The sequence below is a fragment of the Pezoporus wallicus genome, unplaced genomic scaffold (genome assembly GCF_028554395.1).
Source record: "Pezoporus wallicus isolate ANWC-B61680 ecotype Strahan unplaced genomic scaffold, APGP_CSIRO_Pwel_v1 contig_5418, whole genome shotgun sequence".
NCBI classification, from domain to species: Eukaryota; Metazoa; Chordata; class Aves; order Psittaciformes; family Psittacidae; genus Pezoporus; species Pezoporus wallicus.
This window is the reverse complement of record NW_026640709.1, coordinates 110,682-128,816: the sequence shown is the minus strand read 5'-3', so window position 1 is coordinate 128,816 and position 18,135 is coordinate 110,682. Positions and strand designations below refer to the sequence as shown.

The 18,135-nt window shown below is 38.5% G+C and overlaps 1 protein-coding gene across 1 annotated transcript in view; it reads right to left on the bottom strand.

Annotated features, from left to right (window-relative positions):
- The window catches only part of LOC130605018 (cytochrome c oxidase assembly protein COX16 homolog, mitochondrial), a 51,663-nt gene that overhangs the window by 10,178 nt on the left and 23,350 nt on the right, over nt 1-18,135 (bottom strand). The window contains exon 3 of the mRNA XM_057420089.1: nt 4,985-5,047. Coding sequence (XP_057276072.1) covers nt 4,985-5,047 — 63 coding nt within the window. The remainder of the gene's footprint in view (nt 1-4,984; nt 5,048-18,135) is intronic.

Genomic DNA, 18,135 nt, shown 5'->3' with positions numbered 1-18,135 from the left:
CATAGTAAAGAATTTCTTCCTAATGCCTAACCTAAAAATACCCTCTTTCAGTTTAAAACCATTCCCCCATTAAAGTAGATATAGTATTTCAGTACTAGCCTCATCAGTGCCACAGCCAGAAGTAAAATCACCTGCTCCTACCACCTATCACTCCTGTTTATATTCATAAAGACTAAATCAGCTTTATGTGCAACAGCATCACGGTAGAAGATCAATCCAAATTATTTATTCACTCACTCCTAAATCTTTTCCAGAGCTGCTGCTTTCCACAATGCAGTCCACTCTGGCCTGCATTTCCAGTTTTTTAAACAAGTATCTTTGGCTGCTTTAAAAGGTACTTTGCTTATTTAATGGGCCCAGCTTACCACGTCATACAAACAACTCTCTGTCCCTGACTTGCCATACTTTTACTGTTTCAATACTTTTGTGTCACATGCACATCAGTAATGATTTACGATTTCTTCCATATCCCTGAAAAAAGTAGTCAGTATTGCCCAGATATATCCCAAATTTCACAGAACACTTAAAAGTATCACCATCCTGTCTGTTTACGATTCCCAAAGAACCATTAATTCCCAGATTGTGATTTTCAGCAGCCATTGAAGTCTTCCAAGCATTTTCTTGGAACTCTGCAATAAACCAGCAGACCCTAACAGATATTAAATAACATCTTGTTTGGTTATTGAGAGGTTTGGAAGTACATCTCTTGTCTCTTCTGATTTGAATACCATTTTCTCTAAAAGAAATATAAATAAATTTTTTGAATGATGCTACTCTGTCAACATGGTTACTCATGATTTTACATCCTCATTTTATTCTTAGTCTCCTGCAACACCATCCTCTTACCCATATCCTTGTCAGCTTACTTATCAGACAACTCTCTGTTGTCTTTACTGTCTTTTATCAATCTTCTCTGCTTTATAACTTCTCATTTACTGTTTCCATAGCAATCCTTCACACTACTTATTTATTGTGATTTTTTTTTTCCTCTGCCTTCAATTGCCAGTGGTTCCCACTGGATATCACAAACTTGATTCAAACTTAATTGACTTTTCTATTTTAACATGTTAATAAATTCTACTTGAAGATGTTGTTTATTTGATTGAAAAAAAACTAAACAATTCTTTATTCTGGGAATTGACGTAACTGACTAAGGCCAGCTTTTTTAGTGTGCACTAGACCATTAATTTCACAGAAGTTCAGAAACCAAATGTTAGGAATTAGGAATGTTATTTTGAGATAGCATTCAAACAGTGAAAAGGAAAGTACTGTGAATGTTAAACATCTGTGAGAATGTTTTTCATTCATCACATTAATCAGGTTTTTATCCCCTCTCTTTCAAACAATATATTTGTCCTTTCAAATAAAATACTCCAGGCTTTTGTCACAGGTCAAACACTTGACATTTTTTACAGGGTGTTCTACAAGACCCAGCTCAGCAGCAGAACTACATTCACATTAGTATCAGCGTCACTAGTGGACAGAGGCATGATTTATTGGGCAAAAGGAAGCAACAAGGACTAATTGGCCATATGAGGACACATAAGTGTGTGAGAGGAATACAGAAACAGCAGGGAAGACATGCAAAGGTAGCTTGCTCTTCTGTCATGCCCCAGGGCCCAAGATAAATGGCATTATTAACAGAGCTGAGATAAAAGAAATTCAGTACAAATTACACATGCAAATTCTTCCTTCCTTAGAATAGTATAAGAAAATATAACTACATGAAATAAAATACTTTTTGTACAGATTGAGAAAATATACTTAGGTAAATTAGAAGGTGAAAAACTGCCTCTATGTGATTTCCTCACAGTAAATTGATTAAAACTGTGATTACAACTTTTTAATCACCACCAACACACTGGAGACAAAATGCAGACTTCAACGTGTTTGAAATCATAGAATCATAGAATAGTTAGGGTTGGAAAGGACCTTAAGATCATCTAGTTCCAACCCCCCTGCCATGGGCAGGGACACCTCACACTAAACCATCTCACCCAAGGCTTTGTCCAACCTGGCCTTGAGCACTGCCAGGGATGGAACATTCACAGCTTCCCTGGGCAACCTATTCCAGCACCTCAACACCTTCACAGTAAAAAACTTCTTCCTAAAATATCTAACCTAAACTCCCCCTGTTTAAGTTTTGCAATATGCACATAAAGGCTTATGTTTACAGCAGAAATGATGACTTTCTAAAAGAATTCAGTATGTATTTGTCCTGGGTTCAGCAGTAGCAGTCATTTTTCTCCTTCGTGGTAGCTGGTGCAGTGCTGTGTTTTGACTTCCAGCCTGGGAACAGTGCTGGTGATACCGATGTTTTCGGTTGTTGCTAAGTGATGTTTACCCTGACCGGGGACTTTGTGAGGCTCATGCTCTGCCAGGGAGGAGGGGAAGCCAGGAGGAAGCAGAGACGGGGCGCCTGACCCAGGCTAGCCAAAGAGGTATTCTATACCACAGCACGTCATGGCCAGGGTGGGGGGTAACTGGGAGTTACCCGGAAGGACACGGGCTTCCGGGTGGGACTCGTTTCTTGGCCGGTGGTATCGTATTCTCTTCCCTTGTTATTTTCTCTTGTCATTGTTGTCGGTGGTGGCAGCGGTGGTGATTTGTGTTGTACATTGGTTGCTGGACTGTTCTTGTCTCAACCCGTGGGAGTTGCACTCTTTCGATCCTCCTCCCTGTTCCTCCGGGAGTAGGGAAGAGGAGAGCCCTGGGGGGGGGGGGGGTGCTCGATTGCTCTCAGCCCAGCGCCATGAGTGAACATGCTGTCTGGCTAGGGTTTAAACCATGACAGTATTCAATACATACATTTCTATAAGAACAATAAGTTATTTATAAAAGTCTTAGGGAAGGCCAATAGACATTTGCATGCATCAGGTAACCATGCTTCAGAAGAGCTGGCCTGGTATCCTCAGTAACAGCTGCAGATATAATGCTAATAATACTGTAAAATAAGGCTTTACATATCAAAACAGCAACCTTTTTTTTTTTTTTTTAACTGTCCCTGATCTCTTATCATGCCCTATTTAGTAGGAGCCACCAGTGTAAACCTCCTGTGTGACCTATATACAGAATTAGAAGATGTCCTTAAGAGCTGCATTTTGGACAAGTAAAAAAATAAATGGGGAAAAACCCCTGTCAAGACTCCCTAGCCTTGAACACATAGGGTCCACGGAATCCTGCTTTCCTAAATGTCAGCTGTAACTCTGTGATTGGCTAGATTTTTTGCACCAGAATAAAGAGGTAACATTGAACAAAATTGCCAAATACTCGGTGTGGAGCCTGCTGGTATGAAGCATGAAACGCATATGCCTAGTGCTTGCAAGTTGGTGCCCATAGTAAAGCATATATTGAGATTAGAGTTCAAAACAATAATCTGAATCATTATGTTGAAATGCCAATTTTTGTTGAACTGCAAAATTTTGTTGAACTGCTGTGTCCTCTATAACATCCAAACACTACTGGGAACATTCTGCAGTTTAGATTAAGGAAAAAAAAATAATAAAAAGATTGCTTCTGTCATTTCTGTCCATCAGGAAGTAGCCTCATTACCCAAGCAAGCTTGTAATATGTTGTTATGCTAGTTGTATTTTATTACCATTGATTTATCTACAAAGATAATGCAATTACGGCTATTTAAATATTATCCTTCAGCTATTTACTTCTGGAGAGCACGCAAGTCATATCTGAATACAGATCAGTTGATTTTGAGGTTAAGTATTGAGTTAAACAGATATATGTGGTTCTTTTTACTGCTTGTGGTTCTTCCACATAAGTAAACCAGAGCAGCCTTACAGTATATTCTATGGAAAGTGAGAGACACAATAATCCCAGAGGCAATCAGAACTTAATGGATTTGTATTTTTTTGAGTTTCCACTGGAGCTCTCCGTATGTACTCAGGGATCAAATCTTTTTATTCCCTACACAGATATTTTTATTCCCTTTTTATACATCATAAACTACAGTTCTTGGTAGAAGGGGAACAGCCCAAAACTGTTTACAATAGTAGTAAAACACTGCCACAAACCTGGCAGGTAGGCAGATGTTCTGTGAAAAATACATGTGAAAAAGGCATGTGAAAATACAAAAGTTATTTTTATTTCAGAAAAATGAAAAAAGAGTGATACAAAAGAAAGTTTTTATTAGCAAGACCATGTGCTGCCACTTGGACATCTAAATATGAGAGCTATGGGTGCAATCAAGCTATTCAAAGGCTTGTTACAGGAATGTGGTATGGGAAGAAAAAGAAACCCTGTGTTCAGCATACAGACCATAGAGATAGATAAAGCATTAGCAGGACATTTTATCCAAGTACTTTTAAGACATAAAAAAATCCCTTAAATAGCTTTATGCTTTGTTTCTAGATAAAGGGAGACTTTTTCTCATTTTCCTAACATGACTTTATTTAGGCCTGAAGATTTATGAAACTCTGGATATTAAATTGGCTAAAACAGCCATTTTGGAGCTCAGTAATATTTGAAGAAAATAAATCATTGAGGAAAGAGTGAAATATTTCTCTATTAAATTTTCTGAAATACTGAAAAACGAATGGCAGTTTTACAGAAGACACACATTAAGTTTCTGAAGCAAGAAATAACAGAAAGCACATCAAGCACATTGTTTTGTAATTTGGTCTAAAGACCATCAAAACCTCATGCAGTACAAGTGCTGGCATATATGTACACACATTCCATCTAAGGCCAACATCAGCCCTACACCTATAGACTAGTTAACCACAGAAATAGTGGATTTTGTTTGTACCACTGTACTTGGTACCCGGACAGCAAAGTAAAGCTGTGTTCAGAAAGAAGCACTGCATGTTCAAAACCCTTTCTTCACATAAAACCTTGTTTTTATTGGACATCACTGAGTCAAAGGCAGATGGCTGATCTAATTTTAGTTAGGGACAGATACAACCCACCAGTGGCCAGAGTAATCAAGGGTAGCCAAGCTTACGAGCCCTAAGCAACAAATTTATTTTACCTCATATTCAGATTCCAGTGTCACAGTGTTCTGTTTTAATTTTTCTTTCAAAGCTGGATCAACCTGCAAGACAAACAAAAATACAGCAAAAATGTTTGCTTTAAGGAATTTTACTTTTTTTTTAAGAAAACTTAACCTCAAATAAATTAAATATTGGTACAAGCAAACCCTTCTCTCCTTTAAATGAGTTTATATGCTATTTGTTCATGTACCAGGATGAGACAGGTCAACAGCCGAACTCTTCAAATCAAAAAGCAGCATTCTTGAAACTAGCCCTGCACTTGTATCACCTCAGATACTTAAATGTGTAACTCTTCAGTTCGAAAATGTGAAACTAAAGAAAGCCTTAAATGAAACAAGACCAAGAAAGAGAAAATTCTTATCACATTACATATTTTCCTCCTGAACGTTGTGTTCAGTGAGTAGGTATACAATACATTCTGGTTTTCAAAGTCTAAGCATGAGTCAAACATCCAGTTTTCTGGGGAACACACAGCTCTTTCTTAGTTTGGATTATGTACTGACAATGCCAGCAATTCCTGCCACCTTTCAGAGAAATTTGTTCAAGGAACAAATGCAAGAACAGACATGCCAGTGAACCACAGCAGATGCATTCCAGGTTTTAACTTTTCCAGAGCCCAAAATAAGTTATGTTCATCCCTCCCTTTGCTAAGTAACATCTGTCTCCCACAGGCCTAAGCACAAAAGCAAAGGAGAAAAAGATAATTAGCATTCTTCATACTTAGAGAACACATTTTATGTTCTCCTCAGACATCAGCCATGTATGCAGTATTCAGACATAGTCATTGGCTAACCAATTAAAATATCAGATAAATCTGCCATGAGAAAACATTCTCATTTTCAGACCTTAAATACAACCAGTGTTAAACAAACCAGAGATGTAAAGAGACTGGCAACGTGCTTAGTTCTATATTCCTGGTACACTAGTCTAACTAAAACTAGTTCAGTGAAGAAAAGTTGTTATTCTTCACTTGTTGCTTCTTGATCTGAATGAAAAGGGCACAGTTACCCTCAACACAACCAACCTGAAATGTCTATAAGCAGTCTAGAAAAGAAAAAGGAGGTAGCACATGATATAGAATTTGCCTGGTTGATGAGAAGACACATTTTCAGATTGTGCACCAACACAAGCTCCTCATACTCAGAGGTACTTGAAATACCTATACTATCTTTATTAATACTGCTCTGAAGAATAATTTCCCTAAGCCATAATGTTCCACTTGATTACAGTTACTGCCTACTAGTTAGTATGCAGCCTGTGAGACTTCAATTCCTACGGATGCTCAGACAGGTAAGTCTAACACCATCTGTACAAGGCCAGAGGTTTGACTTCCCTATCTCATCACAACCCAGGAGGCAATCAATCTCTCAAGCAATCAAGGAGGTTCCTTGATTGTGTGGAAGACAACTTCGTCTTGCAAGTAATAGAGGAGCCGACAAGGAGAGGTGCCATGCTTGACCTCGTGCTCACCAACAGGCTCGTTGGAAACAGGACCCTCCAGGGCAGCCTTGGATGCAGCAATCACGAGATGGTCGAATTTGAGATCCTCAGGACAGTGAGAAGAGCGTGCAGCAACCTCACTGCCCTGGACTTCAAGGGGGCAGACTTTGGCCTCTTCAGGAACCTGCTTAGTAAGGTTGCATGGGACATAGCCCAAGAGGGCAGGGGGGCCCAAGACTCTTGGTTGATATTCAAGGATCACCTGCTACAAGCTCAGGAGTGTTGCATCCCAACCAGAAGGAAGTGCAGCAGGAGGGCCAGAGGACCTCCTTGGATGGATAAGGAGCTGCTGAGGAAAATTCAAATGAAAAAAAGAGGCTTATAAAAAGTGCAAGGACAGGCGGCCTGGGAAGAGTACAGGGATATTGTTCGGGAAGCTAGGGACCAGGTTAGGAAAGCTAAGGCTCAGTTAGAATTAAACTTGCCTAGGGATGCTAAGAATTACAGCAAGGGATTCTACAGGTACGTAGCACATAAAAAGCAGACAAGGGAGAATGTAGGCCCCCTCTAGAAGCTCTCGGGAGAACTGGCTACACAGGATTTGGAGAAGGCTGAGGTTCTGAATGACTTCTTTGCCTTGGTCTTCACTGGCAAAAGCTCTGACCACACCACCCAAGTCTTGGAAAGCAGACGCAGGGACTGTGAGAATGAAGACCTTGGGTTAAAACTTACACAGGGGAAGATTAGATTGGCTATAAGGAGGAAGTTCTTTCCTGTTAGGGTGGTGAGGCACTGGAATAGGTTGCCCAGGGAACCTGTGAATGCTCTATCCCTGGCAGTGTTCAAGGCCAGGTTGGACAAAGCCTTGGGTGAGATGGTTTAGTGTGAGGTGTCCCTGCCCATGGCAGGGGGGTTGGAACTAGATGATCTTAAGGTCCTTTCCAACCCTAAATATTCTATGATTCTATGATTCTATGATTAAATCTTGTCATAGAAATTATGTTTTTGCAACCTCCAGACTCTTTACATATGGGAAAGAAGCCAAAACATCTAAAATGGTTAGAGTTTGTACAGGATACAGCTCCCACCTTCTTTGTAATTAAAAAAGCTGTATAAAACAAGGCACTGTCTCTGCAGTGGCCCTCAACATCAGATAAAAAATTAAATGCTATTTTTCTGCCTTGGCATTCAAGGCTTCCATAGAACTGCCCTTCATTAAAGATGGATTGCCTCACTCCTGTGACCATGACCTCAACAACAGCCATGCTTCATTAGAACTACAAACCCATCCATCACATGTGCAGAAATGCAAACTCTTTGGGCAGCCAGACAGGCTTTGGAGCTTGCTTTCACAGAGATAAGAGTGATCATGGACCTCACTGTATTCAGAACTAAATGCAAACACTATTCGTTATGCTTGGTGTTCTTGCAATACACATACGGGGAAAAAAATGCTCCAGAAGTAAAGGAGCAAGAGAATTTTATTTCTTCGTACATTTTCCCTTCATTTAATAATAAGGCACCTGAGAAAACATAGCGGGAGCAGCATTTTTAGTTAATTAACCCCAGCCAGAATTTATCTTACAAAGACAGCTCAATATCCCCACTATCAAGTTTTATTTTAACAATTTTTAGCTCTCTTGCATGACCACATTTGTGTAAGGTAAAGGGAAACAAGCAATCTACTGCTGCTTATCCTCCCAGGACCCTCTATCCTCAGACTTCCTTGTGTCTTCTTTCTCTATTGCCTCACAAACGGAGAAGACTAGCTAAAACTGATAAAACACTCATAACTTTTGATGCTGTCGCTTTAATATTGACAAAAAAGCAGGAATAAAAGAGGCTAATTGAAATTTCTTAGGAAAAAGTTATCTTGTAAATGAGAGATGAAGAGAAGCTGCTGCTTCTTCAGAACCAGGAATTTTATTCAGCAAATTAACTTAACAAAAAAAGGCTAATTAAGCCCTGTTTTGAGGGCAAACTATATCCACATCTTGTCAAACTTTTAGTATTTAACATACAGGTACATGAAAGACTTAAAGTCCACTCTGCAGGGCATATTATTTTGGTCAAGACTTAAAGTCCACTCTGCAGAGCATACTATTTTGCTCAAAGTTCCACAAAAACAAAAACAAAGGGGACACAAGCACACAAGTGTGCATTTCTTCATCTTTACCTTCTCTTTACCTTTATTGCTCCCTACATACTTACCCACATAGCATAATTTAAACATGCTTGACTCCACACAGAAATTGAGTCATCTGCACGTTCTAAAGCCTTGACTGCAAAACCCTGTTTTGCAGTTGCCAAATGGAAACAGACAGGTTACCATTTTCAGAACCAAGATGACAGTTGAGAAGAAGTGTATTATAAAGTCCTGTTTCCACAGTGTTTGTATGATGCTGCACTATTTTTGCAACATCAAAAGAACAAAAAGAAGAAAAGAAAACAGAATGGTGCTATTTTCATTCAGAAAACGCAGAAAAATATCAACAGGAGCCATGATCACAGATCGTAACCACAGAACACTTAAAATGGGGGCAAAGCCATTAAAGTGCCCATGCCAAAGCAGTAGCTCCTTTGTATTACACGTTTGCCACAAGATCCAAATAAAAACACATACATTTTGCTTCCATGATGACTGCTATGCCAACACATATGCTGCCAAATGAGCTAGAAGTATTCAGCTATGTACTGGTAAATGAATCATCAGCTAAATTATGAATACAAATCTCTATTAGTAAATAGGATAAGGGGAGCAGAAAAAGTCCAAATGCCAAAGTAGCCTGGCAGTGTCCTCTGCGCCATTATCTAGGAGGCAGGAAGGAACAGGAAAAAATATCCCTTTATGCTAGTGGACTCATTCTTGTCAGGCAAAATCTCAGATTCTCCTTTAAGTCCATTTACAGTCAAGCTTTGTTTCTAAATACGGAATTCAAAGATGTGTAGAACTATAATTACAGCGTAACTTCATGTTAAATTCCTACTGAAATACTTGATGTAAGTATTCAGACAGCTTTCATGAGATGGTGACTACAAGGCTTCAAAACCGTTGCTGTAAATTGCGTTTTTCAAGTCTTTACTGTTGGGTTGTTTTTTTTTTTCCTGGGGCGTGGGTTGTTTTCTGTTTGTGGGGTTTTTGGTTTGGTTTGTTTTTTTTTGTTTTGGCTTTTTTCCTTTGCAGCACTTGTGGCAAAAATGAAACATTCTCACGGTTATTTTCCATATTACATCAATTAGAAGTGCAAGGGCAGGTATATTGACACATTTCAAAAAGGGTTAAAGAAGAAAGTTTTCAAATTAGAATTCTGTCCCATTTCAGACTCCACTGTCCCTGCAGATTTATCTTTCCTTAACTTCAAAAGATACAGACTTAAAAATAAATAAATTCTTAGATGGCTAAAAGTAATAGGGGTTAAGCACAAAAATATTCCTAGAAATCTTAGTAGGCAGCTATTTGAGGCTTTAAATCCCTAAAAAAAAATTTAAAATGTGGCTGCCACTTCTCTTTATAAGGATGACAGTTCAATTTTCCAATGAGAATCTGGACAGAATTTCTAGGTGGAAAAAAAGGCGCATCTCAGGGTGCAGGCAAGAGGCATCACTTTAGAGCAAAGCAGGAATATCTGGTGCTTGCCATCCCTACCAAAAACTAGGGACTCCTGCAGCTCACTGTGACAAACTGTTGGCCTCTCTATATTCATTTCAGTAAAGGGAAATTTTGTTTATGACACAAATATTTCTGGTACAGTTATAAACCTAAATGTGCTGCTACTAAAAAATATCTCTCGCTAACAATTTTGTACTGATCCTCAGTGACCACAGTTCATTTTGGTTCAGAGGCAAATAATACAGACAGAAAGCAACTGTACAATTTGTGAATGTCACTAACTTCACCTCCAGGATATGGAAAGAACAGCTCTCCCACAATGGAACCCGAAGAACACCACTGCTATCCCCTTTTAATGTTCAGAGGGATGGAACACCTCTCCTATGAGAAAGGCTGAGAGAGTTGGAGTTGTTCAGCCTGAAGAGAAGGCTCTAGGGAGACCTTACTGTAGCCTTTCAGTACTTAAAGAGGGCTTTATCAGGAAGATGGAGACAGAATTTTTATTAGAGCCGTTGTGATAGCACAAGGGGTAAAAGTTTCAAATGACAAAAGATTTAATCTAGATAGAAAGAAGATACTTTTCACAATGAGGGTGGTAAAACACTGGCACAGGTTGCCCAGAGAAGTGGTGGATGTGCTATCCTTGGAGACATTCAAGGCCAGGCTGGATGTGGTTCTGAGCAACGTGATCTAACTGAAGATGTCCCTGCTCTTTGCAAGGGGGGTGGACTGGATGGTCTTTAAACGTCTCTTCCAACCTCAACCATTCTATGAAACAGGGGAATGCAAAGCAGACTAGTAGTGTCACTCCTGTTCAGCAGAGTCAATTCATATTCTAATTTTCAGGGTAGCACCCCAGGTGTCCACAATATATGTATGCCTAGATCTCTAACTTAAATAGCCACCTTTCACAAGCAGTCTCTCTCAGATATAACCATTATTATTTATTTGTCCACTTACTATTTGTGACCATGGGTTTTAGCACTAACCAAGTCTCCAATATACTGCATCTTCTAAAATTAAGGGTTCAATTACTACACAAAGAAACTGTCAGGAGAAAACCACGTCATGAGAAGAGGACTGTGCTTTTAACAGTCTCCTCTCACAAAAGTCACTGCAGTAAATTGTATACTGGGTATCCAGAGACTTGCATGTACTGACCAAATATTTGCATGCAAAGTCTTAGAACTCCAGCAAACATTTCCAGAAGGCAGTAGAAGATGTTTCTACACTAAAACTAGTTATTTTTCTAAAACATGAGTATCCTTTCCTATCCTATCCTCCACAAAAAGAATATACCATTGAAAAAGATTTTACCTTTTAATCTGGAAATGGGTAAAGACAATGGCTTGAATGCAATGAACATGAATTAACCTTGGTTTATTTCCATCTGCTCACACTAGCATAAAAGATGGGACACAATTCTGCTGCAGTATCCACAGCACAGAGAGTCCACAAAATGACTGTTTATATGAAATTCTTCATTTTGCTCTCCCCACCCATTCTTCAAAATTAAAGAGTAAATTAGAACCACCAGGTCTGGCTCTCCCAAAAGAAAATCTTTGAAAACATTTAACATATGCCTAACTCCCCTACATGGAGAATCAGCAATCTTGCATGGATCGGTCAGCTTTTATCTTCCTTGACAAGAAAAGACTCCCATAAATTGTTACAAGTCTGTCATAAATATTGCAAATTGTGGTCTCTGAGCAGAAAGAGAAGCTGTAGACAAGAGAGGATAAACCCCAGGACTCAGGAAGTGCAGTGTAAACCACAGCAAAGCTGATCACCATTCTACTTAAGGAATTAAAGAAACAAAGCTTGTAAAGACTGTAAAGTACAACAAAAGTTGTACTTATGCCAAACTCCTGGCATACATTTTTTTGGCAACAGAGGCAAAACATACCAAGTTGTGCAACTTCATTTACAAGATCCTTTAACTATGTTATTTATAACATTTAATACATTAAAAACACTCAGGTAATGCTACATTCTTCACTACGAGGGTGTTGAGGCCCTGGTACAGGTTGCCCAGAGAAGCTGTGGCTGCCACATCCCTGGCAGTGTTCAAGGTCAGCTTGGACAGGGCTTTCAGGAACCTGGCCTAGTGGAAGGTGTCCCTCCCCATGGCAGGGGGTTTGGAACTGGATGATCTTTAAGGCCCCTTCCAACCCAAACCATTCTATGATTCTAAACTGCTTATACTTGGATAGGAATAACACAGGGGAGACAGCTGAGACTATGTGCAAAACCTGGCTTTGTGTCCTTTGTTTCCTAATATCTGCGTAGAATACAGACAGTTAAACAAACAAACAAACAAATCAACCCAGTCTCTGACATAAAACAATGCAGACATTTCCAAAGGAGCAATACAAAATAGCAGCAGTTCCCAGAGTTACAGTACACGGTGCACCAGTCATCTCCTAAAATCCAAATCTTTTATTTGCTTACAGATGGACCAAAAAAAAAAAAAAAGACCTACAGTCCCAAATGCTGAACCATGCATTTTCACATGATAATGCCATGGAAAATGCAATTAAGCTAATTGCATAAAAAAAGCCAATATGATGATCCCATACTTCAGCAAGCACTTAAGCATTTCTAGATTTCTCATATATAAGGTCATCAAAACTAACAGAAGTTTTATAGCTTTCAGTTCTGAGAAGAAAGTACTCTGGCATTTAATCAATGATTTGTATGCTTTTGCATCCAGCTTGATTTGCAGGTGCACAATTTTGATTTATTTGATTTATAAAATACAAATCAGAGCCTTAAACCTCAGCTCCGAGTAAGCTAGCATTAATTTAATTTCACAGTAAAAATCAGTGCAAAATTTGTTCCTTCCAGTATAAAGTATTTCAATAGACAAAAAAAAACAACAATCCACAAGTCTGAAACCAACAAGAAGACCCTTGGTACTTCTGAAAGGACCCTGCAAGGAAAAGCAAATTTTGCTGCATGCATAAAGATGAACCAGTTCCAAGTATAGACCCAACCACACCTCTTCCCTCAAAATCATAATGGCAGAGCTCTCCTATACAGCATCTCAAAGCTGGCATTCCTGGGATTTGCTACATCTTTTTTTTCCCACAATCCAACAGTACAAAGAGCACGCTAAGTATTTGTGCAATGTCTCCCAATCCCCTTTCTACTTTCTTCCAAAAAAAGACGTATAGGAGTATAGGACCTCCCAGGTGAAATGGCTGGAGTATGCCAGCCACAGGTCTAAACTATGGAAGAAAGACGAAAGTTGGTGAGAGAATTCTATGCATTTATTTATCATCACAGGAAGGAGTGAAAAGTAAGACAACATCACATTCCTTCCTGCGGGTCAAAATGTGGACTGCTGGTCACAAAAACTGTGATTCTTAGGCTGGAACAAGAGTTGCTGAATTTGCTGAGTCAGCCATCACAAAACCCCGACAGAGAAAACAGCAAGAGGAATAAGCTGCCTATTTCAAAAACATTAAAATACAACTTCTCAAGGTGCCTTTGTAAAGGCTCTTTAATATGCTACACCTGTCCTGCTACAGCTACTTAGACATCGTGAAGTACAGGGCATAAACGAAACACCCTTAAGGTATCAGTGCAAAAAAGGAAATGTTACATAAAGCAGTACTTAAAAAAACCCTTTCCTTCTCCTCAATGTGTAGGTATAATACATGAAAAATTAATGAAATCTACTAAAAGGCTTCAAGTTCTGAAATACTGGTTTTATCATAATTTAACTTACATGTGATCTCTTTGGAGGATAAACCTCTGAAAATTCGTTATAATTTGTCTGCTGTTAATACACATATTTGACATCCACATTTTCAAATGCATTTTCTACATATTTCAGTTAACCCATCAGCATGTTATTTAGTTACTGTCAGTACAGCATTAACCAATGTATGCAAGATGGAAGTCCAGTTCTAATCCCTGGAAGTGTTCAAGGGCAGTTTGGATGGGGCTTTGAGCAACATGCCTGGCCCATGGCAGGAGGGTTGGAACTGGATCATCTTTAAGGTCACTTCCAACCCTAACTTTTACTGTATGATAATATACAAAACGTTGAACTCCTGCATTCAGAAACACGTCATCTTTTTTGGCAAAAGCAAAAGCTTTTACTTTGAATAAAAGCTATACAAATACAAAAGAAACTTTGTTAAGAGTTCTTGAGTATTTACTAAGTAATTATTTGCTGTATCTAAATTACAGGGTTAATTGGTCTCATGTGCACCAACTTGCTGGGAGTAATGGACATGCTACTGAAAGATGCATCTAAGGACTTACAGAGAGTGTGAGTTTGAGACCAGTATTTAGGTAAAAAAAAAAACAAACCATACAAACAAAAAAACCCCACCTTTTGCCTCTAAATGGAAGATACTTAATAGCTAGAAACAATAAAGACAAAATACACATTTTAGATGCAAATCCTGCAGAGTCAACATTCTTTATCATATTTTTAAAATATTGCTTTTTAATGGCTATGTATCTACTATACAAGTTAAAGCTGGAACATTGGTGCAAATACCATTTAAGCTTTTCCTTATTACTCCCTTAGTCACATCCTAACTGGACAAAATTAGCCTCTTTGTGGTAACTCTGAAAAACAGAAAAAGTCACTTAAGTTTCTGTTAAAAGCAAGTAACTTCCAGACAGAAATCATAAACTGGCATTTGAAGCCATCATGCAAGCAGTCTGTGTTCCTCTTGTTTTCATACTTTCATTCCTGTACTAGCAGACAGGATAGGATTGGAGAGGGTGTACTCCTTAGTTCTGTGCTTCAGCAGAAATACCTGTGCACTGATCGTTCAATTCGACTCATCTTGGTAAATTAATCCTGGCAGCAGCTCATTTTAACACAAGAGCACAACCAAAGGCACCATACAATATCTAAACCACTATCTTTTGCTTGGTGTATCAGGAACACATTTAAAGTGAAAAGTCTAACTACCTCATAGGAGGCCAAACCTTAAAGTTTCAGTGAATGCACTGAAGCTTCAATAAAACAACAAAACCCACCACAAAAACCCAAACTCCCAAAAATCGCAACAACCAACCTTCTCATGAAGGAACAGAGCTACTCTGATTCTTCAAATGTCAGATAAACACGTAACACAGTTAAAAGAACGCACAAGCACACATACAGATTAGGAATGCTTTCCTGAATCAAACATAAACATATGTAAATGTTTATGCATTTTTTTTTTTCTAAAAGTATAACTTAATGCCTAAGGCCTGTCCTGAACCACGTGAAAATATACTTGCTATCCTCATGCAAACAAGCCCAGATTTCACAAAACAACAGCAAGAAAATATACATACAACGTTTCCGCTGGCTCAAAATAACCAACAGTGTAAAACCAAACCAAAATGTCTGCTCTTTTGTTAACACTAAAATCTGTTAGTTATGTTTTAAAATTTAGTTTCTATTTATAATACAAACCTCCAAACTTTCAGTAAGCATTGAAACCTGCTTTGATGTTTTTCTGTCTGTTTGAACAGAAACAATTATCAGAATCCAGTGTGAACTTACCGAAATTGCTTTCGTTGTTCTGAAACTGCATTTCTACAAATTATGTATTGAGAACTCCCCAACTACCAAATTCTAATAACTGCCATCCTAAATTTGCATGTCTTAAATTAACACTTCTCATCATACGGTTCACATAACATTTAAGTAAAAATACTTTCCACACTGACATCTAGTGAAGTTTTACAGTAAGAAAAAGGCCTATTCTAATATTTTGCACTTACAGAAAGCTTTTAAACTTCCGAATTACCTATATTTTCTATTGCTACAATTTGCAACATGATTATACATCATGCACTATTTTCTTTTGAGAGATATTTTGCCACCATTTTAATAAATAACATGTTTACCTGCCAAAGGTTCAGACATTCTGATCAGTAAAATAGAAAAAGTTATGTAATTAGATGTAAAACATCAGTAGCAAAGTTACTTTTCTTCCTATCATGCCAGATGTACTTAAAAAGCTAAACATCCAATATTAACAAAACAATTCTATTACATTCACTGGGAATTATGAATGCAAAATATTTTAATTCATACATTTTAGTTACTAATAAGACAAGTCATCTCTCTTCCCTATGCAGTATCCAGAAATCTTGTATCCCTACATTCTTTCAGTAATCAATGAAAAAAGAGAGATTCCTCTGGGAATACCTAAATTAGTCTCCTGCTCTAAGTCATCCCAGAGCTTGGTAGGCTTTATGAACAGTACACATAGTCTTTGAGAAGACTTCGCAGAAGTGAGGGACTGTTACAGAGAGCTTGTGAATTTCTTGACCCCATAGCTGCCATATATGCATAGGGACAAAATACTATCTCAGATACCTTCTACCCTCCTCGAGCTGCACTCCAGGGAGGCAAGACATGATGTTGTACCAGCTACAACATTAATTTCAGCACTCATTAAGTTTCTAAAGGCAAAGTCTCATTTTTATGCCTCATTGAGAAAAGGCAGTTAAGCACTGCCTGACAACATACAGGAGGTTCAGTGCTGACTCTGGGGAAAACGTATCACCTATTGAATCACAAGCAAACCTATAAATGCTTTCTGCAGTGACAGATATTTGAAGAGAGACAGATAATGCATTTTCCCTTCTCATTAGTGATCGTACTCCAGATAAAAGTTTGGGCTATGCTATTTCAGACAGCTGCATAGCTGAAGTTTGCAACAGAACAAATTGACTCAAGTCTTTCTAACCTCAAAACACAAAGAAGAAGACAGCAAAGGACCATTTAAGTAGAGATTGCACCTCAGAACGGAAACACTCCTGGGTAAATTGTATTCAACACTTTCTTGGTAAAAACTGTAGTAGACTTGTAAACTTCTCCAAGTCCAGAAGTGCAGAAAATCGTGACCTAAGAACTGAGACTCCAGAACTTCCTTTTGAGCTCCAGTATGCTGACACCATGGCCATTGGCTTCATGAGATGAGTCTGAAAAGCTGGATGTTTTCTGGTGCTTGATGGAGGTGAGGAGAAAAATTGCTGGATATTAAATTATGTTTTGGCTAAAAGCTGCCTGAAGCTAAATTACACACTTGTAATCACTTCAATTGCAAGGCAAAAATACCAGTAATTAATTGTGGCAGTGTGACAAGATTTAGAGGAACCAAAATGAGTTCTTGATAGTATATAAAATGTAAAAATCTGAGAGCTATCAACATTTCATGTACTTAAATTAGTTCCACTTGCAGTGGCATCAGAACGAGTTTCTCCGGTTAACAACCTTCTCTTCATCTGAATCTAATCTTGACAACAGAAACTCCATCAAGAATTATGAAATGGAAAAATGGCTCCTGTTTAAAACAAGGAACTCTTAATACTTGCACTTTATTTTGTATTTCATCACAGAGAAGCTCAATAATCTGAGGTAAAGCTACCATATGTCCAGGTTAATCCAATCACAGCCCTTTTTTTCAACACAGAAATCTCGTCCTGGCTAAATAAATAAATAAATAAATAGCATGCAAATTTGGCCATGTGCCTGGAATTTCCAGATGGTGGGCAGCACAGTCAGGTGGCAGCTTTAATGTGGCTGCTTGATGCTTGGAAATCCTGAACAATGTAAATCCACTGGGACTTTTGTGCATCTGACTTATGTGCAGAACATACCTAACATGTTCCCTCTACTGAGTACTCCCAAGTAAGATCTGCCAGATAGGATCCAAACAATGTCCTGTATTTCCTGGCCATAAATATGAGAGCCCTCACATCAACTACTCATTCTAATGCAATCTTTTAAGGGCATCCACAACTGCATATACATGTAAGAAAGCAAATTAAAATAGGCAAATAGCACTTGGCACACGTATTAGTACACACATCTGAAGATTCAGAACTAGATTTACAGAGATCTAGCACCTGGTTATGTAGCAAAATCCACAGCCTGAATTAGACTTCTGGAATTAAAAAAAAAGGGCAAGAGAAGATTTAGATTCTTAGAAAGAGGACACACACTGTGAGGCAATTAGAGCAGCAGTAACTACAGACAGACAAGAGGAAAGACTGAAGAGTTTTTAAGAACCAGCCAACTCACCCCAAGATTTGAAAAGATACCTCCTT